General features: G+C 38.7%; 2 protein-coding genes across 3 annotated transcripts in view; one reads left to right on the top strand and one right to left on the bottom strand.

The window, feature by feature from the left end:
- ankmy2a (ankyrin repeat and MYND domain containing 2a) overlaps nt 1–26,449 on the top strand; it is a 366,395-nt gene that overhangs the window by 331,208 nt on the left and 8,738 nt on the right. The window contains exon 2 of the mRNA XM_062422730.1: nt 26,201–26,334. Within this exon, the coding sequence (XP_062278714.1) occupies nt 26,268–26,334 (67 nt within the window). The 5' untranslated portion in view covers nt 26,201–26,267. The remainder of the gene's footprint in view (nt 1–26,200; nt 26,335–26,449) is intronic.
- Nucleotides 9,883–11,916, bottom strand: LOC133983757 (type-4 ice-structuring protein LS-12-like). Of its 2 annotated transcripts, none has more exons than XM_062422935.1 (4): nt 11,799–11,916; nt 11,512–11,592; nt 10,958–11,108; nt 9,883–10,272 (listed from the first exon to the last, which is right to left on the bottom strand). In XM_062422935.1, exons 2-4 carry the CDS (start codon nt 11,561–11,563, stop codon nt 10,011–10,013), a joined length of 465 nt encoding a protein of 154 aa, XP_062278919.1. In that variant the 5' UTR covers nt 11,564–11,592; nt 11,799–11,916; the 3' UTR covers nt 9,883–10,010. The 2 variants fall into 2 exon arrangements, with proteins under 2 accessions (XP_062278919.1, XP_062278920.1); XM_062422936.1 differs by lacking the exon at nt 11,799–11,916 and adding an exon at nt 11,666–11,712.

The raw sequence follows: 26,449 nt of genomic DNA, 5'->3' as shown, positions 1-26,449 counted from the left end.
TGTCGTTTTATTGTAGCAGGAACTTCGGTAAGGAGTGTTCAGGAGCTGTGAAGAACCAAGAAGAGGATTAAGAATATAAAGACAGAGCTGTGGGAGAGCAGGGAGCATGAGGAGGTTATGATGAATGGCATTAAGGAGATAAAAAGGAAGGTTCTAGGAAAAAGGAAGGCTGAGGAGGAAAAAAGAACAGAGGAATGGAGGACGGTGATGTTTTGTGTGTGTATGTGTGTGTGTTTGAGAGAGAGAGAGAGATAGTGTAAGAGAGATACATAAAGGGAGGAGAAAAAGAAAGACCAGAGTCCAAGAGGAGGAGGAACACCAGGAGGAGGCTGGTGCGACAGAGGGAGGGAGAGCATAGGAGAGATGATGATTTGTGGCTCTCTCCAGTGTGCTAGCGTTACAGGAATGGCCCTCCAGGGCAGCATGAAAAGCCTCTTGATTGTTAGGAGTGGTAACTGGAGCCCCCAGCTCCTTGCCCTGATAGATTTATTTACATTTCAGCGCCTGGACCCCACTCAGAAAAAAATGATACGAGGCAGCCAGGGCATCAATATTTTGTAGTAGTGATGATCCTCCTTTACCCAACCCCCAGCTTTTGTTCTATAATGATGACTTAATGCTGCTGGTGATGCTTCATGTTGCTCTGGTCAGTCATTGGATTATTCTTGGCCATTATAGTATATCTGTTGTCTACATTTGGATATCTAATATATAACAATGCCTCTGGAGATATTTTTTAATGACCGAACAGATTTCATTGGGAGTCGTTCTGTCTGTAATTAACTTTAACCATAGACTGACTTTAACTAACACTTAATCAATGGCTATTTTGAGAACATGATTGCATTATCACATCTGATTGTGCTCACTACAGCACTTCTCAATTATTGTACCGCTATGATTACTTTTAAGTCTCTCAAGGCCAGGCCGTCACTTCATTTGGAAAGGTTTAAAGACATTTGTGCAGAGCCCCCACTGTGCCAAATATTAGACGGAATATGCAATCTAAAATTATAAATGGCCCTCAAGGTTTTAATTTGTGCCCACTATGTAATTACTACAAATCAGATGGAGAATGCCACATACTCGCTCAGCTTTTAGCCTGCATCTCTGTCTGTCTGTGTAGTGTTAACTCACTGTTTATTTTTTATTTACCCTGAGAAGATTTACACACTTTGTTTTTTCTGTATCATCTGTCAGATGTCCACCACAAAAATAATCCTCCACTGTTGGCCAGTAACTCTTAAGTGGGAAGGGATCAATTCTTACTCACATTTTCCAGCCAGTCAGGAGAAACTCTCCGCACACAGTCTCACCTCTGAAACCTTTAGGCTCCTGCCTGGTCGGGAGGTTAGCAGCAGGCATCGACTGAGTTTTTCTATAAAAGTAGAAAATGAGATGTGAGACATGAGCCTGCAGAGTGACGACACATGTTTGCATTAGGTTTTTAATTTAGAATAAAATAAGACTTAATGATCCCCCTCCAGGCATGTTGTAAGACATGAGCTCAACTGGTTCCAGATAAATCCTGTTCCTTATTATATGCCTTTATTCTGATTTTCATTTAGCACAAATAAACTTTCATTTGTTGTTTTCACTTTCATCAGATTAATGTGAAAACAGCTTTTTAGAGTCAAACTCTGCACATACATGCAGGGCTGCAGCAGCTAATTGATTAATCGATTAGTTAACAGAAGAAAATTAATTGCCAACTATTTTGATAATCGATTAGTTACATTTTGAGGCACCTTGCTAAAATGCCAAAACAAGACATTTTATTTTGCATCTTGGGCTTGAGGAAACATACATGGACATTCTTCACCATTTTCAGACATTTTATAGACAAATTTACTTATAGATTTATTGATCAAATAATTGACAAATAAATCAATAATGAAATGATCTGTTGCTGCAACCCTACATATGTCATTCTTCACAGTGAAGCTCAAACATCCAACTGAAGGAACAAGAATAAAAACACATTATTTAGTGAAAGTAGAATTTTAAAAAAAACAGTAGAAGAATACAAACTTTTTCAACTGCCTAAAGACACAGGTTGAAAATTAATATATACAACTATATATATATAGCTTTTTATTAATGAACAAAACTGAAAGAATGTGAACTTGACGATTTGGTAGGTTTCAGGAAAATAAAGCAATTCAGCTTCTATAGAGAGGACTTTGATTTAAGGATGACATAGGTGGAAAATAAGAGCAAATCTTTTTTTTTTATGAGAAAATGCAGACAGTACATTTCAGACTAAAGCAGCCAGACATCCTGCTGAATTCTAATACCAAACAACTACCTACTTATGTACTGTTTATCCATTAGAGCAGCCATTAAATGCCAGTGTGATGGCTTCTATTATAGTGAGCTGGTCTTGGTAATGCCACATGATAATTGCATTTGATTTTGGGGAACTATAAACAAAAATTGTGGTTTCAAAGTCAAAGTAAAAGTTGGTTTCTGACTGCCTGGCTGGATTTTTGAAGCAGTTTCTTGGATGAAACAGCAAAATACTTGTGATTGAACTGGAACATTATTTCTCATCATGTGCGATTTTGATGGGAGTCACTTCTTTTACCTTCTGTAAGATAAGTCATGCTCAAGCTTCACTGTGCTGCACCATCAGCTTGTGTCTTGTTGTTACACAGAGGGCGAGGGTCGGAGGCGGCAGTAACACTTGTATTGAGTGATTTTTCCAAAATGAGAACAAACAGAGGGGGCCAGCAGCAGCAGCAGCAGCAGCAGCAGCACCAGAAGCTCTGGACAGCCAGCAGATTTCCACAAGCAGACGGCTCCCAGTCTTAAGTGGAAGAGCAGCAGCCTCTCCCATTTAGGATAGTGGGCTATTTAGCCTGACAGCCATTAAATATGAATTAAAAACCACACAGGCCTCTTTGCCTTCGAAAATGTCATTACATATCTTTATGGCAGCCGATTGTTGAATAAGCAGTTTGCAGGGCTCCCCTGGGGGCAAGGCTGGGGATGGGAGTAGAGTGGAGTGAAGTGGATGGAGGGAGGGGAGGGAGGAAGAAACAGGGTGGTCAGTTGAGTGCTGGAGTGGAGGGATAGCAGGATGGGATAGGGGACAGATGGGTGGAGGAGCGAGAAGGAATGAGAGGATGAGTGAAGGGATGGCAGAACAAAAACAGAGGGGAGGGGGGGTTTCTGGCCATGTGCGGAAGAGAGGCACGGAGGATGGAGAGAGCGCAGTGGAGGAAAAACGAAAAGGCAGCTCTGCTATAACGGATGAGGCCTAATAGCAGCTGAAATGGAATCTACATTACAGGTCCTAACTGAGTGCACTACTTCAGGGGCCGGGCCCCGAAAGGAGCAAATAATAGAGCTGGCTTGAAGTGGTGCTTCAGTTTCTCTCCAGCAGATGAGGGAGATGTGTATGGGGTAAATGAGATTGAAGGGGAAGGGGAGTCCTTCAGATAGATGCTGTCCTTAATATTTTCAGGGTTGTAAAAAATGTCTCAAAAGGTCAGCGTGTGCCTGGCGACTCATTTTACTGCGCAGTGTTTATGGCGTGAACCAAGAAGCTCCAACCACTGGGTTGTAATTATCCAAGCTGCACCTCCAAATTATGACAGCTGTTGTTAAAGAATTAAAGACATTACAGTTGGTCTTGTTGTGTTCTTGAATACACCTTTTGTTGCACTAATACAGCTAATTTCACTTAAGCATATTTGATATACCCTCCCGTCAAATGACATTCAATGAGGTTATTTTCACTTTATCCTATGCTTTATATATTTACATTATTATTTTCAGTCAGTCAAACACTTCCTTGTCTGATGAAGCTGCAACAATAGAACAGTGCCTACTGTAAATGCTATTGTCATCTCCCAATGACAGAGTACTAATGCTGTTTTCAAGAATCTGTAATTTGGCTTCATTTTGCAGCTGAACTTTGATTGTTTTTTACATAAAATGTTGCGGGGGATGATCAGTCAACAAACCTTTTTTAAATATTTCCAGCATCACCACAAGGATGGGGGATATAATTGCTTGCAAAGACAGAAAACACATATATTTCCTATCAAAATTATACTGTAACTACTATAATTTGCTCTTACCTGCAAACTCTTTTCACTCTCTGAGCACTTGTCTTGGTATAAAATGCAGAAAATGAACATGTAGCGTAGTGGCCACACTGTGTACAATATTGTTTCATTTGCCAGCTGATTGGATGGATTGACAGCTGGATGAATATATGATGAACAGATAGATCGTTACATGTAATAACGGAGGGAGGGACGAAGAAATGAACAGACAGATGGGGAGGCAGACAGCCTGCCAGACGTGAGCAGCCACTGATTGTTGTTCTATTGACCATGTGATTGGTCAATACATTGCTTCGTCTGAAACATTATCTACCACTATCAGGTTGTCCCAAGCTGTCTTCAAAAACAGAAAAGATCTACAACATATTTATTCAATACAAGCATGTAGCAGCAGTCAACACAGGTGTAGATATCCAGGACTAGCCTGCTCACTTTTGCTAGTTTCTTGTGTGTGCTGCACCAGATTCACACCTATTCAGTCCAATACTTCTTCTACTTCCAAACAGCAATGGCAATATTTCGGTCGAGCGTCTGCACACAGAGGTGCACGGCTTCACTTGCACTCTCCTTCTTCCTGCATCGCTCTATTTTGCAAGCGTGTGCATGTGTGTGTGTGCATGTGTGTGTGTGTGTGTGTGTGTGTGTGCTTTCACTCCTGTCAGTCCACTTAAGGGCCTTTGGTTTCAGAGGAGGCCATTGTGTTTCCTCCATCGCCTAGCAACCATCATCAAGGCCAGCACTCCATTGTTGCGGAGGCTGAGCACCTGAATTGCCTGCTGCCTGTTTCTACTTTTCAAAATTGTACTGTAATTTCACAAAGTGGCGTTTCAGCATTAGAGAGAGAGAGATGGCCGTGCTCCAAATTGGAGGGCTATGAAAATTGGGGGAAGCTTCATTTGGTGGTTTCACATCAGGAGCCGCGCGCATTTGCAAAAGCCACACAAACAGTGGAGAAGACGTTCTGCGAATTGTGTGTTTAGCTGGCGATGGCAAAATGAAAACAAACACTGAACGATTTATATTTCAACCTATACCGTGTGTGTGTGTGTGTTTGTGTGTGTGTGTGTGTGTGTTTGTGTGTGTGTGTGTGTGTGTGTGTGTGTGTGTGTGTGTGTGTGTGTGTTTGACAGAGAGAGAGAGAGGGAGAAAAAGATGGAGACAGAGAACGTGCTAAAGACAGCAACAGAAACTGAGATAAAGAGATGCCTTTAAAGGTTTTTGTGAATTTGCATGAGATCTATGTTTATAGCTTTATATTTTGTTGAAATGTACTTTATAAACTGACAGATTGATACAGAGAAATAGAAAACCACAAACAGAAACAGACAAAGATGGAAGAGAGAGAGAGAGAGAGAGAGAGAGAGAGAGAGAGAGAGAGAGAGAGAGAGAGAGAGAGAGAGAGAGAGAGAGAGAGAGAGAGAGATAAAGAGGGGGGGAGAGAAGTAGAGATACAGAGAGAAGGAGAAAAAAAGAAGAAAATGGGAAAAATATGAACAGAGCAACATGTAGTGGGCAGGACTTCAGTGCTGAAAAGGTTTGTGGGCTAGATTTTTCTCAGTGACGTCACTTTTACTCAGTTTCCTTGAATAGCACCTGTGTGCATGGGGGCTGTCTGTCTGTCAGATCTGAGTAAAAACATAACCCATGCCAGCAAAAACATATCTATCAGTGTTCTTCACTGGCCAACAGAGGCCAACATCGACTCTGTAGGTGTTAGAGACTGGCCCCCTGAAGCCCTCTATTTTCTTAACCCTAAAAGCTATTTAGGTTTTTAGCATCTTTTCTGTGAGTCTACATACATTTTTTTCCTTTCAAACATCCTTTTTGTGAATTCAAGTGAGCTTAATTTTTATTTATATTTTTTTGACAAAGATTGCGTTTTCTCTTTGTGCAGTGAAAATTGCTCTTTTTTTGTCTGCGCGCAATCAACACGCTTGTGGATGACCCCAGGTGCCATATTCAATAAGGGTAAGTGCCAATAATTTTACCATCAGATAAATGTGTGTCTCTGATTATGTTGGTTATATTTGTATTGTTTTGCCTGACATATACCGAGAATATTTGTGCTGCGAATATTTACAGGTTGTTTTTTTTCTGGTCATTGCAACAATTTACCATTGAAACATTTTCCCCATTTGTGACTTTCGTTGCCATTGTCTGTCAATGTCACACGCTTTCTCTTATTGATTTTCAACTGTGCAACTAGTCTGTGTGAGAATCCCTGCATTTAACATCAAACTGCTGCACACTGATGTGACAACCAAATAATCTGGTTGTTCTTAATCATTCCCATAAAAAGCACATAAAACACAGTTATATTCCAACACACACAAACACACACACACATCAGACTGACATACTGTAGACCTATGCACACAAAATACATGTAAAAGCACACACACTTGCACGTGCACACACACGCAGATCAGGTTTCATTGTGTCTGTGCAGTCCACATGCACACACACACAAACACACACAGGGTTGTCTGTGTCGAGGGTCCGGTGAGATAGCAGCGCTGTTGGCCGACGTGCTATCAAGTTTCAGTAAATATTCACATCATTCTGTGCATTTATGTTCAGTAGGAATCAATTTCACACAATAAAACTGTACACAAAGCGTAAGTGCAGAGCAGCGAATGCAGAGCTAATTACACACTTTCTCTTAGTACAGACAGAAGAATAGATTTATTAGAAAAAATGTTCCTTTGTTAAAAGAAAAATGTTTTTATCTGCTCGAACTGAAGAATAAGTTTGCCTGTAATAAGAAAACAATCCCACAGCCAATATCTATATCTTACTCTTAATTCCCTGAATATGTGTTCAGAGCAAGTAAGTGATCATTCAAATATATATGGTGACGTGATGTTATAACACCCAAAATTAAAGTGCTTTTTCGGATATAAATCATGCATTTAATGTGTTGGTATTATTTCTTCACTGCAATATGTGTCCATTGTTGTAATATGTGTCCATCACAGTAAAATATGTCCATCACTGTAATATGTGTCCACCTAAAGCATTAACAAAATGGCAATGTGCCAGTGAGAAACAACTGGCTTTAAGTCTTCGCTCAAAGGCTGACTTCAGACGTCCAAAACGTTATTATTAATGTTAAATTATTGATTATTATTGACAACGTAAAAACCTTACCTGGAACATATAGATTTAAATCACTTTGTGGAATTGAGTAGAGCACATACATATGGAAGAAATGGATAATTAATGCAGTAATTTTCTGCTAGGGGTGAATGGGGCAACTATCATCACTGGAGATGATGGTAGCTGAAGAATTCATGGATAAACAATGCTAAATTTAAATACTTTAATATGTAAAATAAATAGCTTTTGCAGCCTCTTATAGCCTCTTTCAATAAGAAATCAATTAAAACTGCTGAATAATGAAAGAAAAATCATTATCTGATGCAAAAATCCACCAATCTGCTTTATAAATATAATATTAAATTCAGGTAGAGGTTTTATATTCTTCCCTCATCGGTGCATGATGAAATGTAAAGGGATTTATTAATTAATTTTCTCCTCACTGTTCACTTAATTTATTTTGGCAGCATCGCTGACTGACAGCTGAATTAAAGTGACACTGAACTGATTAACACTGACGTCAGCATACAAAAAACACACTGCAGTGACGGAGAGATAACTCATGAGTGGCAGCTCTCTCTGTTCAAGCGTGCAGGGTTGTCACTGGTTGTACCGAGCCTTGGATCACACAGTTTGTCCTGGAAAATAACCCTGACGCTGACCTCTGACCCTGCTTCAAGCCTCTCTGCCTTCACTCATCACTTGGCCTCGGCCTTCCTCAAGAACATCAGGCTCTCACAAACTGAACCCTCCACAGGTTAACACATTTCACATATATCGGTTCCATGTTTTTCAAATGTAGTATGTAACATAACTTTGTGATTCCTGTTTTCAAATAAAAAAATGGTAGATGACAGATAACGAAGCAGTCACACAGAGATAATTGAGGTATTGAAGTGTGTTTCTTTCGAGCATGTCTACAAGCACATTGACAGATTGTTTCTTGACAGGCTGCCAGTCCTGCTTCATTTTATCTGTGAGCACAAAGAGAAGGACTGCCAGTTCTGCTCTGAAAAACAAACTCCGGCCTTCAACCAAGAGGTTTAAGATATAGAAGTTTGGCTTGAAGGAATGCCATGGAGGTTTTGTTAGAAAGCTCCTTCAGCCCTCCCACGTCTTCACAGGAGTTATTTGTATCATACATTAGCTCAAGGAGGCCACCTTGAGTATGACTTGTAAGCGTGGTAACAGAACTTAAAGGAAAATGCACTGGATAAAAAATAATTTAAATGCATTTATTGAGAGGGTTCACCAGCCTGAAGAATTGTTCTTTTTAAAGCATTTAATTGACAAAACAGATAAATCGTATGGCCTTCACTGTCTGGATGAGTGCATGGCAGTATGGAAGACTAGTGATTTTGTTGTTTTGTGTCTAAACCGACAACAAGTCATTGTCTCCCTCACTGCTTTGAGACACAGCCTTGAGCTCAAGTCACATCGGAAAAATGACTCTTTAAATCTGACACTGAGCAATAATGTTCTAGTTGAATATTTATAATAACATAATAACAGAGTTACTGGGCTAAACTGGGTCAAATAAAGATGTATCCCCAGGGAGAAGGTGTACAATTTTGGGTGAAAATCAATTAAAAAAAATACACACACACACACAAAAGCATGGTAACTGTTCTTTGAATTATAAATACTGTTTTTCAAAACATTTAATCTGAATAGGAGGCACAATACTGTCAGTCAATACTGCTGAATAGAAAAGTAATAGTCCATTTTTAACTATGTAAAAGTAAATGCAGATTTTTAATGGATGTTTTTGTTTGATTTCAGAGTGATTTACTTATTTTATATAATTTTTCTGTACAGGAATCCAGGCTCATATCTGCAGTGTCTGTGGTAAGTGATGTCTTTTTTTCTTTCCCTCCTGTCTGAACGAGACGACAGCATACAGGACGAGGTGGAATTCGACTGGTAAGAAACACACATTTGTTGTGTGGTAATTTATTAAAATTACAGAGTACTTTGGATCAAGTCATTGTTAGAATTCTGAACATTATATTTCAACTATGCTTGGATAGATATTAAAATGATTTCACCTTGTATTGTTCCCTGTTCCCTATCGTTTTAATGTGAGCTGCTCATGCAGATGTTTGCTTTGAACACTTCTGTTGAGGCAAACTGAATGAAACTGTAGATGAGGTGTTTCAGAGGTATTGATTGATTTGGCAATCTGTGTACGCATACAAATGCATCTGTTGTTAATCTGTTTATTTTCACATTTCACATATAGAGAGGTAATTTTCTTTTCTTTTATCTTGTCACTCTCCCGAGCTGAAAGGTGGCTGTGATAAAAACAGATGAAGCAAGACTCGTTCAGCTTTTACACAGCCAGATCATTCTGATTGTGCATTAGGTTAATTATTGGCTTAAAGTCAATACATCTATGAATTTGGGTTAATCCCATCAACCTGATTGTATCTACACTAAACTGGACTCCAACCTATTTAACAGCCTACTTCAGAATATTGAACCGTGAATGATGGAAAACCCCAAAGGCCCAAAGGTTATAGGTAATGTTGATATTGACTTTCCCTTCAATGAGCAACTCTCATCAGATTCTGCTACAATTTATTTCATTTCAACCTTATTACTTGCCCCTTTTGCTTTCCATTAATTATTCCCAGAACTGAAAATGTAAATCAAATATTCATGTAGTCATACAGGCCAAAATAAAGAACAAGCCAACTCAAACTGATGACTTTCAAACCCCTTTAATGATGACATTTTAAGTATCACATCTCAGATGACTTAAAGGACGAAGGAGTATCACAGACAAACACCAGTAAAGCATCCTGGGCAGCTGGAACGAACCAACAGCGAGCTCTACTGGGGGGGCAGCAGGGCCTTGGTCTGGTCCATCACCTGCTGGAAGAGCTTCTCCATAATGTCGGTCAGAGGCTTGACCTGTGCGTGGAAGTTGTCGGTCAGAGGCTTGACCTGAGCATTGAAGTTGTCGGTGAGGGGCTTAAGCTGATCCTCAATGTTGGCGATGAAGGGCTTGACCTGCTCCTGCAGCTTGGCGGCCTCAGCCTGGACCTTCTCAACCAGAGGCTGGATCTGGGCCCTGCTGTCCTTCACGTAACCCCTATGATTGTAGAAAAAGTGCAAATTTCACTGCTACTGACTCTGAATTGCATTCTAATAAAGAAAATGAACCAAAACTGGCTGACCGTTTATTATTTTATGTTACTCTTGAGAAACAAACTATTTTGGCTCACTATTAATTCCATTTAGTACTACATCAGATCAATCAGGGCGTATGCTGCATGATTTTACAGTACAAAAACAACCCTCTTACTACCCAAACCCCTAAATACTGAACAGGCTTCAGTCTTGTGTGTTACATAATTAGCCAACATTGTTTATCCTGAAAATTAACTTAAAAGTGACAAATGTATTGTTTTTTTCAAGCAACTTCTTTTCAGTGGTGGATTCAATTTTTAAATGAAATCGGTTACATGAGATTTTCAGTATATTGTTTGTATATATAAAGACGTATAGTCAGTAAATTTAAGTGGAAAATAAAGGAGTAAAGTCAAATGGGTCCTACATTCTCAGTGATAATTCATCTTAATCCCATTTATGTTATATTTAGTGTCCTACTCAACTTGCAGGTAACATTGAAAGGAGTTTAGATTCAATTATCAGCACATGAAACAATGGTGGAAGACTGAAACTGAGTGCAGTTGGTGTAGGTTGGAGGTCGAGCAGTAGATAATGAAAGCAGAGTGAGAGAGTAAAGGTAGATGTTTCTGTTGGTTGTTACTTACTGGGCAGTGTTGGTCACCTCAAGAGCCTTCACCTTCTCCACCATGTCATGGGTTGCGGTGGTGATGCCGGCTGACATTTCATTGATGAGCTTAGTAATCTTGTCAACCTCAGCCTGGACATCACGCTTCACCACTGACACGGACTCAGTGCCTGCAAACACACATTTTTTTAAAGCTTTTTTATTAAAATCCACCAAACTTAAATTATAATTTACATACTGCATTATTTGAAGAAGGATGAGCAGTAATGCCTTCTGTCAGACAGTCTCATAGCATGCACATGACACTATTTATACATACATACATCTATACTCAGCACTAGCTCTCTGAATTTGGTTGATTTTCAGGTTTTCATTTAAGTAAGATTTTTTAAATGGCCTTCTGTGGGTCTTCAAAATGTATAATATGTACTAGTATAATGCTTATAGGAAATGTAACAGTGTTGACGTTAAAATAAAAGCAGTTTTGAGTTATTGAAATGTCATATATGTCTATATTTGATCTTAAAAACATATTAAACACTGTTTTTTGTAAGCGTTGAAAAAATGTCTTACCATGGGCAACAGCCAGCACAACGACAAGAGCGGCAACAAGGGAGAATTTCATGGCTGCAGATGAGTACTGTAAGACCAAACCTAAAGAAAGTTAAGTTAAGAAAGGATTAGTCTGACAATATGAATGTGGTAAAGCAGTTACATACACACTTACAGTGGGTTTTGTGGTAATTTAAGCAATTCAAGTCATAGGAAATTTGTTTTTTCTCTAATATGTGAACAATGCATTCCTGTCCACAGCCATTCCAAGAGTGAGAAACACCAAAGCACAGTAGCAAGAGACATACCTTAACTCCTGGGGTTCTTCGACCTGATGGTGCCTTCTGTCAAGTAGCCAAAGGCTTTTATAGCTCCAGAGGATGAGTAAATCATGGCTAATCACAATGTAATCACTTCCAACATTAGGACATGACCTCACAAGAGGAGTACAATCACTGTGTTGGCCTAACCTTGATGCTTGATAGCTGTCACAAAGTAGACACAAAGTCCACTCTGCTCTCTCTCTCTCTGTGTGTGTGTGTGTGTGTGTGTGTGTGTGTGTGTGTGTGTGTGTGTGTGTGTGTGTGTGTGTGTGTGTGTGTGTGTGTGTGTGTGTGTGTGTGTGTGTGTGTGTGTGAGAGAGAGAGAGAGAGAGAGAGAGAACTGGAGGGAAACAGATAGAGATTAATCAAGAGCTGCTGGTTGTTATGACTTGATGAACCTTTGTTATGAATTTGATGCATTCATTCACAAACATATAACATATTAAAAAATATTACATCTGAAAAAAAGTTTAAATTTGTATTTCATTATGTATTTGTATTTGCTTGTATTGCTTGTATATACTATATAATGTGCTTTAAATTCTTGTAGTTTTGTATTTTAATCTTGTAAAATTTGTATTTTGTGTTAGTTTGTGTTTCATTCTCAACTGTATTTGGTTATATACAGCCACGGTCTCGCTGTGAGTGCAAAGTATGAGTTTCATTGCATAGTGCAGCTGTGCATATGACAATAAAGATTTGATTAGATCTGATTTAATTAAAAGAACTAAACAATGTCCCATTGAGATGCAAAATAACCATGAAACAGAAAGTAACACCTTTGACAGACAATTTTATGAAGATTTCATTTTTAACTTGTGTTTTTTTGGTCATTTTGGGCAAAATAATGTACACATACATACATAAATATATAAAGTATGTAATGTGTTATCCCTGAGTTCATTTTTATTTGTCCCCTTTTCCTTTTGATGATGGCAGTGATTAATCCTTGATTGTTGTCTCAACACGGGGTCAGCTGATGAAACAGAGTTACTCAATTGTGCTGATGGAGCCTTGGACCTCCACTTAATCCGTCCTATCAGCAGTTGCTCCACACTGTATGTACAATCTCCAACAGGCTGTGAGAGGATCTCCTGATAAACTCATGACAAATGATACTTTAGTTATGTGTGTTGTGTGTTTTACTGTCTGTTTCTTCATATTTTTAAAACCAGGAGGTGTAGTTCATGTCAGTGCGCCACGTTTCTACACATTTTTAAATGGTTTTCTAATCCTTTTAGTTTTTAAACACATATTGTTTTCTGTAGATAGGCACACATTTGGACATTTTGTGCCTGTAATGTCACTCTGGCAACCTACTTAGCCATCAGTTTTTGTACTTTTTGATATTGTTCTACTCTCCTTGTTCTGGGACAATGAGTATGATAAACTGATTCCAGGAAATTCTCATATCTTTAGCACATGTCATGTAAACTTTAAGAGTCATTGAATAAATTCTTGCATGAAATACTTTTCAGTGTTTATAATTCTGCTGTGCTGTTAGTTTTAGTAGTTATTCCTTTAAAATAACTTTAATATAACATTTTGAATTCTGTCTTTCAAATCATATTTATCTAAAAAGCAGCTTACAATAGTACATAGACAGTGTGCTTTGTTTGGGCTTCATTATTGCTCCTGTTATGTCAGGAGCAGATTGATTTTAGATACAACCGAGAGACCACTCAGGATGAATGTTGATTTAAAAAGACAAATATTTTTCCACAATAGAATTGAGTAGAATAAAGTAACATGTTTTCACTGTTTAGTAGATTCATGTCAGATTACTGACCTTTATGTGGCTACATATTGATGCAGAGATGATGTATGCTTGCATGTTAGTTCCACATCCATGAGATTAAAGTTCAGGTCAACTCTTATCTTTCCTTAGTGTGTTGTACACTGACTTTAGGCCTTAATAACATACTTCTGTGCTTAAAATGGGGCTCGTCTTCAACATATACATCAAACAAATTATTTAAAAGTCATGACACATGAAGGAATTATAAGAAAGATTTTTTTTAATGTTGTCAGATCTCATCTTCATCTTCAAGTAATTGCGGTTATTTATAGTTCACTTGAAGTGACCTTTAGTGAACCCATCAGATGACATATTTTGGGCACCTCTAGCCTACTGTGTGTGCCCTACTGAGATAAATGCTCAAAGCCAACTGAACCCAAGATCCCTCTCTCTGACAATGGAAACAGTTTTCTTTTATTCATCCATCAATGTATGTTTCTGTATATATATTTTTTTTTTTATAGCAGTGGCAGAATGACCAGCAGAGCAGCCTTTACAGCACATTCTTCCCTATAAGCTCTCAGGGATCCTCTGCTCAGCTGTGAGATACAGTCCTACTAGCACCGGCCACTAGGTGCTGACATTGTCACACACCATAAAGAGATTTTCAGAAATAGCTGAGCGGAGAGTGAGCCCCACCACACAGTCATGAAACCATTTAAATATCTGATTTAAAGTAGTTTTGTACTGCCTTGAAGGATAAGTTCACAGTTTTTCCACATTTTTCCTTCCAATGTAAGTCATGGGGGACAAAACCCACAGTCCTTGTTTTCAGCAAAAAAAAATCAATTAAAAGTTTATCTGAAGACAATATGAGTCTTCAGTTGAGTTAGTCATAAACAGTCGATGAATTGATCTGATTCACCACCAGGTGGTGATCAAATAACAGTTAATCTCTTCATACGTGTCCAGAACATGCAGCCTCAGGCCACAATACAAGGACCAGGAGCCTGTGTAGATGTGTGAGTGCCCTCTGCTGGACTTGTGATTTATTTTAACAAACTGTGGAACCATGAGCAGCATCAGTACCCCGACATAGTACTTCTTATCCTCCCTATCTTGTGCTGAGTGAAATACTTGCTCATAGAGGTATGTTGTGTCTCTAAATGAAATTCAAGAGTAGAGTCTAGACCTGCTCTATGTGAGATAACTTTTATTGTGATTTGGCACTATATAAATAAAATTGAATTGAACTGATTTAAATCGAAGCATTCTCCAAACACTGAGCTACACAAATGTTATCACATCTTGATTCACACCCTCAAACAAGCTAAAATGGAGCAGAATGATACTTCCTGAAGTCATCTCATGTTTGCAATTATTATTAATTATTAATTTAACCCAAATCCTGCAAATTATGAACATATCAAATTGAGAGGTTATTATGGCACTTGGAACACAAATTATATCAGTAATAATACATTATAGCATCCTTGAAGAGGTATTCAGCTTGACTGTTGATTGTATTGCTTAAACCTTGAAGATCCCACCAAGACATGTGTTGGGACATACACGTTTTTGGGTGGATGGCTACATAACTGTGTACGGTAACTGTTATGACCTTACTGAAGTGTCTGTAGTACAATATTATCACATTAAAATATTAATGGACGTTATGTTAAAGGACATTTAAAAGTTGATCTGAAGCTTAATGAGGCTTCAGCAGTCTGAGTTAGTCATATGAAGTGGATATCTGACACATTTGCAGTCTTTTTAGCATCAAATTCCCTCTTTGTGTTTCACTGTTGAGCTGTGGTAAAAGTATTTTAACAAAAAAATGGGATGAAAAAGGCCATAACATTGACTGATATCACTTGATTTGACTCATGGATGGCTGAAAATTCATGTGTGCTTCATATCAAACTTTTAAAATATATTTTTGCATTTTTCTTTTTGCTAATTTGTGTTTATTTGGTAGCATTTTTTATATACACTCAAGATATTACACATATTTTTCTGTAAAACATAAGATAAGAAAGATCTATGGCTCCCATCATCTGATACTCCCCACTTTAGTCTCTCATATTTATCCAAATAGAAAAAATATCTGAATAAATTACCATCTTAATACAGACCCAGAGACGGAGAAAATAATGGTCGAAAAACATATAGAATATATAGTATTGTAGAGTTGGGTCAGTGTAACCATTTTTAAACCAGTTTGATATTAAGCCAAACATGGGACTGGAGCAATATACTGAATTTTACCACTACGTGTTGCACTTAACTCAGCAGACGCTCCCAAATGAAAAATAATGAGACTGAGAGTGTGGTGACTCCAGCGCTTTTGGTGGCAGAAATGCACCTCTGAGCTGGTTTGCCAACAAGTAAACACTAAATAATAAGAAGAAAGGAGTGAAGGCACAACAATCAGCAGGACATCTGAGTAACACATTTTATTTTTTTTTATTTCTCAGAACTGTTTAACTTTACTTTTCATCTTCAAAACATCAAAAATGATAAATAAAACATTTATTTTCCCAATGAGTAAAATAATGTTAACATAGAAATCTTTGAATCCACAGGTTTATATGCAATGATTTTATGCTGAATCTGCACCTTGATCAAGTTTTATGCAAAGTCAACGGCTGGTCAAGTGCCTTAAAGGTTCTCATGGAGTTTCCATGAATCAATGTTCTCCATCTGCACTGCAAACCTGTGCTGACCTACTATGAATAATGAATCCTGGTCGTTGTGTGCCCCTGACCACAAAAGCTACCTGGAAGCTCCACTGGACATGAAATTACAGGAAATGGCCTCGTTTAGATCGAATGGGACTCACTCAAGTGCAAAGATCCCTCATTTTGTATGTACAGCTCTTAAACCGTGACCCAGCCTCAGAAAAGTGCTGTGCTAAGGGGATACTGAGGCATTTTGTCTCATTGGTCAGATAATTTCACTTAAGTCGGTTACACTCAATGAAATTTAACTTCATCAATTAGCGACCTCTGCTTATCTTACTTGAGCTATTTCACCTTAGAATATAAAAATCAAGTCAACTTTATTTGTATAGGCCAATATCACAACATCCCCTGTCCTTAGACCCTTGATTTGAATAAGGAGAAACTCCTTAAAATACCCTTAAATGGAGAAAAATTAAATAAACTTCAGGAAGAGCAACAGAGGAGGGGGTAACTCTCCCAGGATGGACAGAGGTGCAAAGGATGTGTGTACAGAGTACAACATAAATTACACAATACAACATTCAACAGGAAGACAAAGTATAATGGAATATAAAATCTATGATGAACGAGATGAAGAAGATGCCAAGCAGCTTCCAGGCGCCATCAAAACATAATAGAACCTGAGCCTCAATCACCATGGAGACCTGGCAAGAGGAGACTCACATCTCACAAATCACATAAACACAGGAGAGAGAGAGAGAAGGATAAAGACATCAGTCAGAGAGAGATAGAGAGACATATGAGGTGAGACTGAACTCATGTAGGATGGGGAATCGGATCCAAAACCTCAGGAAATGGCACCAACACTGAGGGAAGCAGAGCAGTTCCAGGATAGGTGGTGTTCCTGCAAGACATGCCTGAGAGACAAGAGAGGACAGGAGGAGAAAAATAGGGAGAGAGAGAGGGAGAAAAGAGGGAGGGGCACACAGCTTCGACACTTATGTGCTTGTGGAATTAACAAACAGAAAGTTAGAGAGATGCAATTGTTATCAGAATGCCAAGAGAAGCCTTGAATTATGTTCATAAGCCTGCCAGTTCTCAGAGCTCATTGCAAAGTTAGACAACGAAAAATGGGCTTAAATCAGATCTTAGCAGAGTTATCAGTCCCATTTTCTCAGCTGATTGGCGCCCTCACTCTTTTTGACCTTATTTTCTAAAGAGCATCACTGGGTGCTGTCATTTCTCAGTGTTCTCCAACTTTCAGAGGCACTAATGTGTCTGGGAGGAAAAAACAACAGTCAACCTACTGCAACTACAATGTAAAAGTACAGTGTGTATGAGGTGAAGGAGTTCTTTAAGAGCGAGGTGAAGTAAGTTCAACAAATTCATCAATAATAAAAATAATCATTAGTTGCAGCCCTGGTGTAATGTAGGCAGTTAATCTTGCAGCTGCTGAAGGTGGAGCTCATTTAGACTACATATGCACTGTTGGATAGTTTAATCTGTAACAATATATCATGTTTTATAAGCATGATATATTGATTTTAAAAGGTAATTTGTAGATTGAGGAAATTTAAGTATCTCAAAATTGTACATTATTGCTGAAACCTGCATCAAACTCAACTAGCCTCCTAACTACAGCATCAAGTGAACAACATCAGCTTTCTATTTCATCAACATAAATTAAGTCAGAACAACCTCAGTGTTACAGGCAGGTCAACAGATCGAGTCTCAAAACAATGAAAAATACTTTTTACAGCAACACAGATCACAGTATGTTGGTATCCACTGGAAATAAAAACCTGACACATAGTAAAGACATGTCATTTTACCTGCAGTAAATATCTTACACATGCTAAGAGCTTATTGGTTTATTACAGTGGCAGCAGATAGAAAGTCACACCACACAAGTGCATCATCTTTGCCTCAGCTGCCATCAGTAGCGGACCTTTAAGACTCAGAGTTCATGGGAATGTTCTTTAATAATAATGTTGTATATCCAGATGAAAAAAAACATTTCAGGACACATTTTTCTATCTCAATGGACACCAACAGTGTTACGTTGAATGAGTTTGAATGTTTATTAATTAAAGAAGAGTGAGATCTTGCAGTTAACAACATTAGGCCAGATAAACTTGAATAGGAAAAGCAAAACACCAAAACCAGAGCTGTGAGGTTTTCTTGAAGAGGTTCAGATCTTGACTGTCACACTGAGACACACTGATGATAGGATCTCAGTTCCCATCACTCTATGGGTTAGGGTTGGGGTTGGGGTTAACCCTAACCCTCCCTTGAATGCTCTCCTAAACAACTGGACCAAACCCCAAACTATCAGCAAATCTTGTCCTAAGATGAAACTTCAGATCAGATTTTAAACCAGTTGCAAAACGGAGACGAAAATCAAAAATTAACTGATACACTCATGCCTATTTAGAGGCACATGCAGACACCAAACCAATCATACAGTACTCACATCTCTGTCAGGTACTTGCTCTCATGTGGCGCCAGTGCCGGGATACTAGTGATACCATTGAGCTCCAGGCACTGCAGCATGGCGAAAGAGCTGACGGGCATCCTCCCAAGGTGGGTGCCGGTGCCAGGCTGAACAGGGTGAGCGCAAGGGGCAGTGCCAGGGCCAGTTGTCCTGCCAACGAAGCTGCGCCCTCTGCCACAGCCATGCTCAAAAGAGGATCTTCTCAGGACCAGCAGAGAGGTTTGGCAGTTGCAGTTGGAGTTAGGGTCTCTATGGCTCACCTAATGAAGAGCAAGTGAAAAGTGGTGAGGAGCTTTCTCACACAGTGGCTCTTCTCTTGGCTCTCTGGCAGGCTTGAGATCCCAGCTGGTTAGGGTCTGGTGCTGAGCCACAGCTGTACTGAGCAGCAGGAGGGGCAGGCAGGCAGGCAGGCAAGGGGCCTCAGGGGACATGGTGGTGGTGGGCTGCAGTCTCTCTCTATTTCTCCCTCCCTCTTCCTCTCTTCTACGATGAAGGGAGGGGCAAGATATCAGGGGCCAGAGTCACCAGACACCTCAGAAAGCGAGAGGGGGAAGAGGGAGAGGTTGGGATGAAGGGTGTGTGTTGATGATGATGAGAGGAAGAGATGGGATATGGTGATGGAGATCTCATCTGCCCCCCAGGTGAGAGTGTGTGCTGTCCCACCAGCGGCTCGAGGTGCAAGCAGTGCCAAGAAGTCAGGACTCTTGGGTTCCTGGATGCATGCAGTAGCGCTCTCACACTTACACTAATACAACTGTAACAACATCCTGCTGATTGTTGAATTGATTGTTGGAAAGTTTATGATTGTTGAGACTTAGGAGGTCAGTGATGAATTTAATGGTTGAAGAAAAACGGGAGGGAAGGAGGTTCAACATTGTGAACTCCCAGCAGGATTTAATGGTAGGAAATGAAATCAAAAGATTATAAATCCCAAAGTTTGTTGTGTTTCACCACTGAAACGTAAATAGTGTTGTTAGTCTCACAAGGCTAACTACACTGACATCAACATTATCTCTTGCTACAGGTGAACAAACACACTGTGCTAGTGTCAGAGACCTCTAATTTACCCTCTGATTTAAATAAACATGAAAAACTCAACATGGTATGACACCTAAATATTCCAAAAAAATCTAATCAGTGGAGCAGGTGGACCCAAATGCAGGAGGCAGCAGGAACTGAAGAACGCTTTTTATTAGTGCAGGGAAAGCAAAACTAAACAGGACCGAACAAAACTGAAATTCACAGAACAAAGTAACAAATAAGGCAGGATTTAGTGCAGGCCAACTGGACATGATACACTGTCAAATGTTACACATAGGGCGAGGGTCGGCAGCAGCAGTATCACTTGTATTGAGTGCACAGCAGACACACAGCAGATTTCCAGAAGTGGAAGAGCAGCAGCCTCTCCCATTTAGGATAGTGGGCTATTTAGCCTGACAGCCATTAAATATGAATTAAAAACCACACAGGCCTCTTTGCCTTCAAAAATGTCATTACATATATTTATGGCAGCCGATTGTTGAATAAGCAGTTTTCAGGGCTCCCCTGGGGGCAAGGCTGGGGATGGGAGTAGAGTGGAGTGAAGTAGATGGAGGGAGGGGAGGGAGGAAAAAACAGGGTGGTCAGTTGAGTGCTGGAGTGGAGGGATAGCAGGATGGGATAGGGGACAGATGGGTGGAGGAGCGAGAAGGAATGAGAGGATGAGTGAAGGGACGGCAGAACAAAAACAGAGGGGAGGTGGGGATGGATGGAGAGAGCACAGTGGACGAGTAACAAAAAGGCAGCTCTGCTATAACGGATAAGGCCTAATAGCAACTGAAATGGAATCTATATTACAGGTCCTAACTGAGTGCACTACTTCAGGGGCCGGGCCCCGAAAGGAGCAAATAATAGAGCTGGCTTGAAGTGGTGCTTCAGTTTCTCTCCAGCAGATGAGGGAGATGTATATGGGGTAAATGAGATTGAAGGGGAAGGGGAGTCCTTCAGAGAGATGCTGTCCTTAATATTTTCAGGGTTGTAAAAAATGTCTCAAAAGGTCAGCGTGTGCCTGGTGACTTATTTTACTGCGCAGTGTTTATGGCGTGAACCAAGAAGCTCCAACCGCTGGGCTGTAATTATCCAAGCTGCACCTCCAAATTATGACAGCTGTTGTTAAAGAAAATAAAGATGTTACAGTTGGTCTTATTGTGATCTTGAATACACCTTTTGTTGCACTAATACCTAACACCTTTTGTCTTTTTTGCGCTAATACACCTACTTTCACTTAAATGTATAAAATAACGTCCTGAGAAATGACAATTCAATATTTAAATAAATTAATAAATATATAATTTTATCATAAAATGCTTAAATAAATGAATGAATAAAATAATAAATAAAACATTTAATATATAAATGTTACATTTATTGTTGTATTTATTTATTTAGACATTTGTATATTTATTTATTAATTTGTTTATTAATGTATTTGTTTACGTATGCATTTATTCACACATTTATATATTTATACTTTCATTTATTTATTTATATATACTTTCATTTATCCATAGTGCAACTTTATGCAGTGAAATAAATACATCTGTCAGCAGTTGGCAAACAGTGTGGCTTATCAACGTTGTCAGGAAATTACTCTGAAAAATATAAAATTATCTTAAAAATGCCAAAATACACTAGAGGGGGGTTTCAAAGACCTTTGGTTTCAGAGGAGGCCACATCATACTTCCTCCATTGCCTAGCAACCGTCATCAAGGCCATAACTCCATTGTTGCGGAGGCTGAGCACCTGAATTGCCTCCTGCCTGTTTCTACTTCCAACATTGTACTGTAATTTCAAGTGGTATTTCAGCATTAGAGAAAGAGAGAGAGACAGCCATGCTCCATATTGGAGGGCTATGAAAATTGGAGGAAGCTTTTGGTGGTTTCACATCAGGAGGTGTGCGCATTTGCAAAAGACACAAAAACAGAAGTGAAGATGTTCAGTGCAGTTGCGTAGGCAGAAAATTGTGTTTTGGGTGGGCCATTACAAAAGTGGATGGGCCGTCTTTTCCCAGAAAAACTTATTTATGTGAAGTAAGAAGACAAGAAAACAAACATAGACAAACTGAAAAATCCGCAATCCGCAGTGGCAACTTGTTAGGGTGGTGTTAACTACTAGATGTCCCTTCATGCATTCATTACAGCCTACAGCCAATTCTGCTTCATTACCAGTCAACTCAAGAAAAAACAGATCTACACATTTTACAGGAAAAAAAGCATCCTTGTACTCAATTCTATTAATAAGACTTTCCATTATTGGCAAGGATAGTCATACAAATTTAGTTGTGAATGTGATTCATAAATTGCACACAAATGGGCACGTGAACCCATATCTGTGAGAGCAAGATTTCAACTGGAGGTGCTGAAAGCAGTCTCTCTATTCTTTAAAGTAAACCTTTAAAGAAAACACTCATACATCAATACAACACACAATAAGGGAATCTCCTGCAAAGCTCACACTGCTCAACATAATTTAAAAATAAATAGGCTATAGCCCACAGGGACCGGTAGAGGTGGAGTGTAATATCCACAGTAAGTGGCTGCTTAGGAGTTTAAACATTTATCTGAGTGTACAAAGGTACACATGGAGAATATGATCAGAGTTACCATTACTACACAACTGGACGAAGGCCACAGGATTGGGGCAAGGAAACACAACTAAGAGGTGGATAAGAACAGGCATTGTATGAAAAGTTGTGCACACATTTTTGTACATAATCCCATGAAGTTAAATGCAGTAACACGAACGATCAGTGCACCTGCGATCCTGGTCTCACAGCAGTTCATAAAATAGTCACGAAATTGAATCCATCATTCCAATATTACATAATACTTTGAAAATATAACTGCTGTATTATTCACAATTTAACCAACATTTATCCTCAACACTTCTTAACACAAATACAAGACAAGTGTCCTTGATAACTCAACAAAACAATAGGTAAATGTTATATGGGTGGGGCGTTATATTCTAACATCCAGATGCAGTTCATATTTTCCCTGTAATAAAAGTACAAAAAATCACACCACAACACACCTGTTTGCAGAAGTGGGAAGTAACTATGTATTTGTACTTCGTTAAATAAGTATGAAGGCGTATTAGGGCAAACAAAACCAGACTGTGTCCAGTGATTTCTTTCTGTGCAGGTTGTTAATAAAAGAGGAAAAAACTATCCTATTTTGTGTGCCAGGAACTTTTTTTCATTTTGTCGAGTTATCAGGAGAGTTACCTATTGTGTATCAATGACGGTGAAAATACATTTTTACATTTTACTTTTGTACTTCAGTACATTTCAGAGCCTGTACTTTCTTACTTTCACTTGAGTAAAGGAGTTGAACTTAAGTAGCCACCTCTGCTTGTTTGTTTGATTTTAACTATGCATGTTTTAAGAAGATAAATAGATGTTTACAGGCAGAAAACACAACTTTTTATTGAGAGGATTTACTTCAGATATGAGCAAGACACAGAAAAGATCTCAGACGTTTGATCTGATTTTAATTCTCCATTTAGAAGTTGATCTTATGACTCATCGTGTATTGCTCTCTCTGATACGCAAAAACTTGACGATAACCTCCAAATTGCCACATAGTGGTTATCTCATCATCGGTGGCATATAGACATGAAGCATTATTTAAATGCAAAAAGTTATATTTTATTGTATTTAATATTTGAAGTAAACGTATTCCTTATTCACGAAGTGTGATGCCTCATATCATATTGGGTGTAATTTGCACATTTGTAGAGATGTGTTAGATTCACTTGAATTTGTAGCTGCTGTGAGAAACTTTCACTGTTGAAAAGAGATTTTGTTGAAGAGATTTTTGGCGCCATCCTGTGACAGATTTTTAAATTCTAAATGTATTCAGAGATAAACTCATTTCCATTTGAAATGACCATATCTGTGGTTCCACATTGATTCTGACATGAGAATCAAGGTTTGATGTTGTGGATTTTTCTTCTCACACATGTGATGACTGAACTTTGACCTCATGTGTTCATGACTCTTCTCCTCTGTGTCCTCTCACATGGAGAGGATGATCTGCAAGAGTCTTCTGCTCATCAGCCTGACCTCCTGTGTCTCTGGTTAGTTTACAACTTTGCTGGAATATCCATATATATAAATAATAAAAATACATTTTTAGCCTCACTAAGAGATTTTATGACCTCTATCTTTAATCTGTGAGCGATAACATTGGCAGAACTTATTAAAGGTGGTAAAAATGCCTTACTGCAATTGGGGAAAGAGTTCTTTATTCAGTTGTTGCTCATTTTTTATTTATTATTGTATCATGCATCACCTTTTCTATATTGCAGCACATTTGAACTCTTGCTATAGTTTTGCAGCCTCAGTTCTCAGTTTGTCTGGTCCTCACGTTCCCTCTCTGTCTCTTCGACAGGAATATTTAGTGAAAGTGACGCAGACCTTCTATCAAGCAGAGGAGAACCACAACATCACACAACCAAACCTGACAGTTCCTCCACTTCACTTACCATCTTCGGTCAACTCTTCACTGATAGCAATGACCCAGCCCTTTGTCAAGTACATCAGAGTGTTGAGGTCTCAGGATGAAGAGTTTGCAGGTCGAGTTCAGTGTGACAAAGACGCCCACAGAGGAGGATGAATCAGACTTCACAGACAGATGCCTCCTCAATGTCACTGCTAAGATGATTCAGTCAAACTCAGAATATGTAGGTGGACACAAACACCAGCAGGTTCAAACCCTAACAGCCCAGATTTTACAAGTAGAAGAGTTGAATGTTTGGATGAGAGAATTTTTGGAATACAAGTACAATTATTATTATTTTTCTGTCCTTTAGCTGTAAATCAGCCCAAACCTCAGAAACCTACTGTGAGCCACAACCAGAGAGTCAGGGAAGGATCGGCCTCGACGTTGGACTGGGACTGACAGCATTTGTCTGTGCTGAACTCTATATTAGCTTCAGACAGAAAACACCAAAGCAACAGTATAGAGGTTGCGTTTCTCAGAGAGCAGACTTCTGTCACTTCATCTTTTTACTTTCTGTGTCCATGAAGCTGACCCCTAACCACTCGACTTCCCAGGCACACTGCGGCACTGCATTCAACAGTTATCTAACAGAACATTGAGGCGCCTGTCAGTCTGTATACTACAGACTTTGTAAGAAAAATTAAAAGGCTATGAGCGAAAGGTGAACAAAATACATTTAGTTAAATGCCAAGATTTGATTTTCAAACTAATAATTTTAAAAAGTGGGAAAGTCTTATAATGGCAGCGACGCCCATGTGCACAGTAGATAAAGCTGAAGAGTGACAATGGTTGCTAATACACCGATAATATAATCTTATAGGCAATATAAACAGATGATGAATGAGTATATAGTAAGACACAATTATTATATTTATTTTAATTTCTGTGCCATTTAACATCAATCAATCAATCAATCAATCAATCTTTATTTATATAGCACCAAATCACAACAAAATATAAAGATTAAAAACATGCAACTTTAAAGACAAAAACTAAATATTCCAAATAAACTATTCACAAGAATACACACTGTTTTTTGTGTTTAGGGGGCCATAAGCCAACATGTTTGGGAACCACTGGTTTAATCTTTAAAAATGCAGTGTAATTTATATTTGTCATTATGTTATTCTGTGTAAAATTTAACCGGAAATGTAACTAAAGCTGTGAAATAAATGTAGTGGAGTAAGAGTTCAGTATTTCCTTCTGAAATGTAGTGGAGTGGAAGTATTTAGTAGCATAAATACTCAAGTTAAGCACAAGTACTTCAAATGCGTGTTTAATTAGCTACAGTACTTGATTCAACAATGTGCTTATTTGCTTCAAACACCTGTTTGTGTGAATTAAGCCTTCTCACACAGTAGCCTATTATTAACATTGTGACTCTTTCATCTCTTTGTTGTGACCTGTATGGATGAGGACTGACACCTGTTCATGAAGCATTGTTAGTTTTGCAACAACTTTCTAGACTTGACAATGAAATAAAAAATACAAATAAATTAAAAAGTAAAATATTATGTAAAACAAAAAAATAAATAAAATTAAATAAAATTAAATGAAATATAATAAAATAAGTTTAATAAATTAATTTAATTTAATTAAAAAAAACTTTCGAGACTTTCGTGGAACAGGTTATTTAAGAGAAAGGGCAGGGGGATGAACATCAGTTTCGATTGTGCTAATTATGGCGTCATTACTGTAGGTAATTACTTTAACTATGATATATTCAGAATATATTCATTAATATATATTTGTCATATTATTTAGATCTACTTTAAATATATTGGCGTTGACGGAATAAAGCATTTTTGTCCCCCCTGTAACTCAGCACACCCCTACTAACGGCACACAGTGGTACAGTCCAGATGACAGCTCGACCTGAGCTATCCTCCGTGCCTGAGCATCAGCAGACACATCCACAGAAAACAAGCAATAATCAGGAGACACGCAGTTTATTTGTGCCATTACTGTCTTGTTTGTAACTTCTTAATCAGCAGCATGTCGGCTCCTATGAAGGGAGACTTGTCTTCAAGCGAAAAGGAATTATTTGAGGTTATCACTGCAGGTAAGCCTCTTGTGCTAACGCTAATCCCTGAAGAAAACGAGGTTAGCTCTTTTTTTTTTTTAGCTTGTTTGATTCAATTACGACACAGATAATACTGGCAATAAAGACAAATCAG

The sequence above is a fragment of the Scomber scombrus genome, chromosome 7, assembly GCF_963691925.1.
Source record: "Scomber scombrus chromosome 7, fScoSco1.1, whole genome shotgun sequence".
In the NCBI taxonomy this organism is placed as follows: domain Eukaryota; kingdom Metazoa; phylum Chordata; class Actinopteri; order Scombriformes; family Scombridae; genus Scomber; species Scomber scombrus.
The sequence above is the reverse complement of the archived record's forward strand: the minus strand, read 5'-3'. Positions and strand labels throughout refer to the sequence as shown.

Coding starts and splice junctions, on each gene's coding strand:
- LOC133983757 (XM_062422935.1), bottom strand. CDS start 11,563: ATGAAATTCTCCCTTGTTGCCGCTCTTGTCGTTGTGCTGGCTGTTGCC. Junction 11,109..11,511: donor TGTGCTGGCTGTTGCCCATG/GTAAGACATTTT, acceptor GTGTGTTTGCAG/GCACTGAGTCCGTGTCAGTG. Junction 10,273..10,957: donor GAGGTGACCAACACTGCCCA/GTAAGTAACAAC, acceptor CTACAATCATAG/GGGTTACGTGAAGGACAGCA.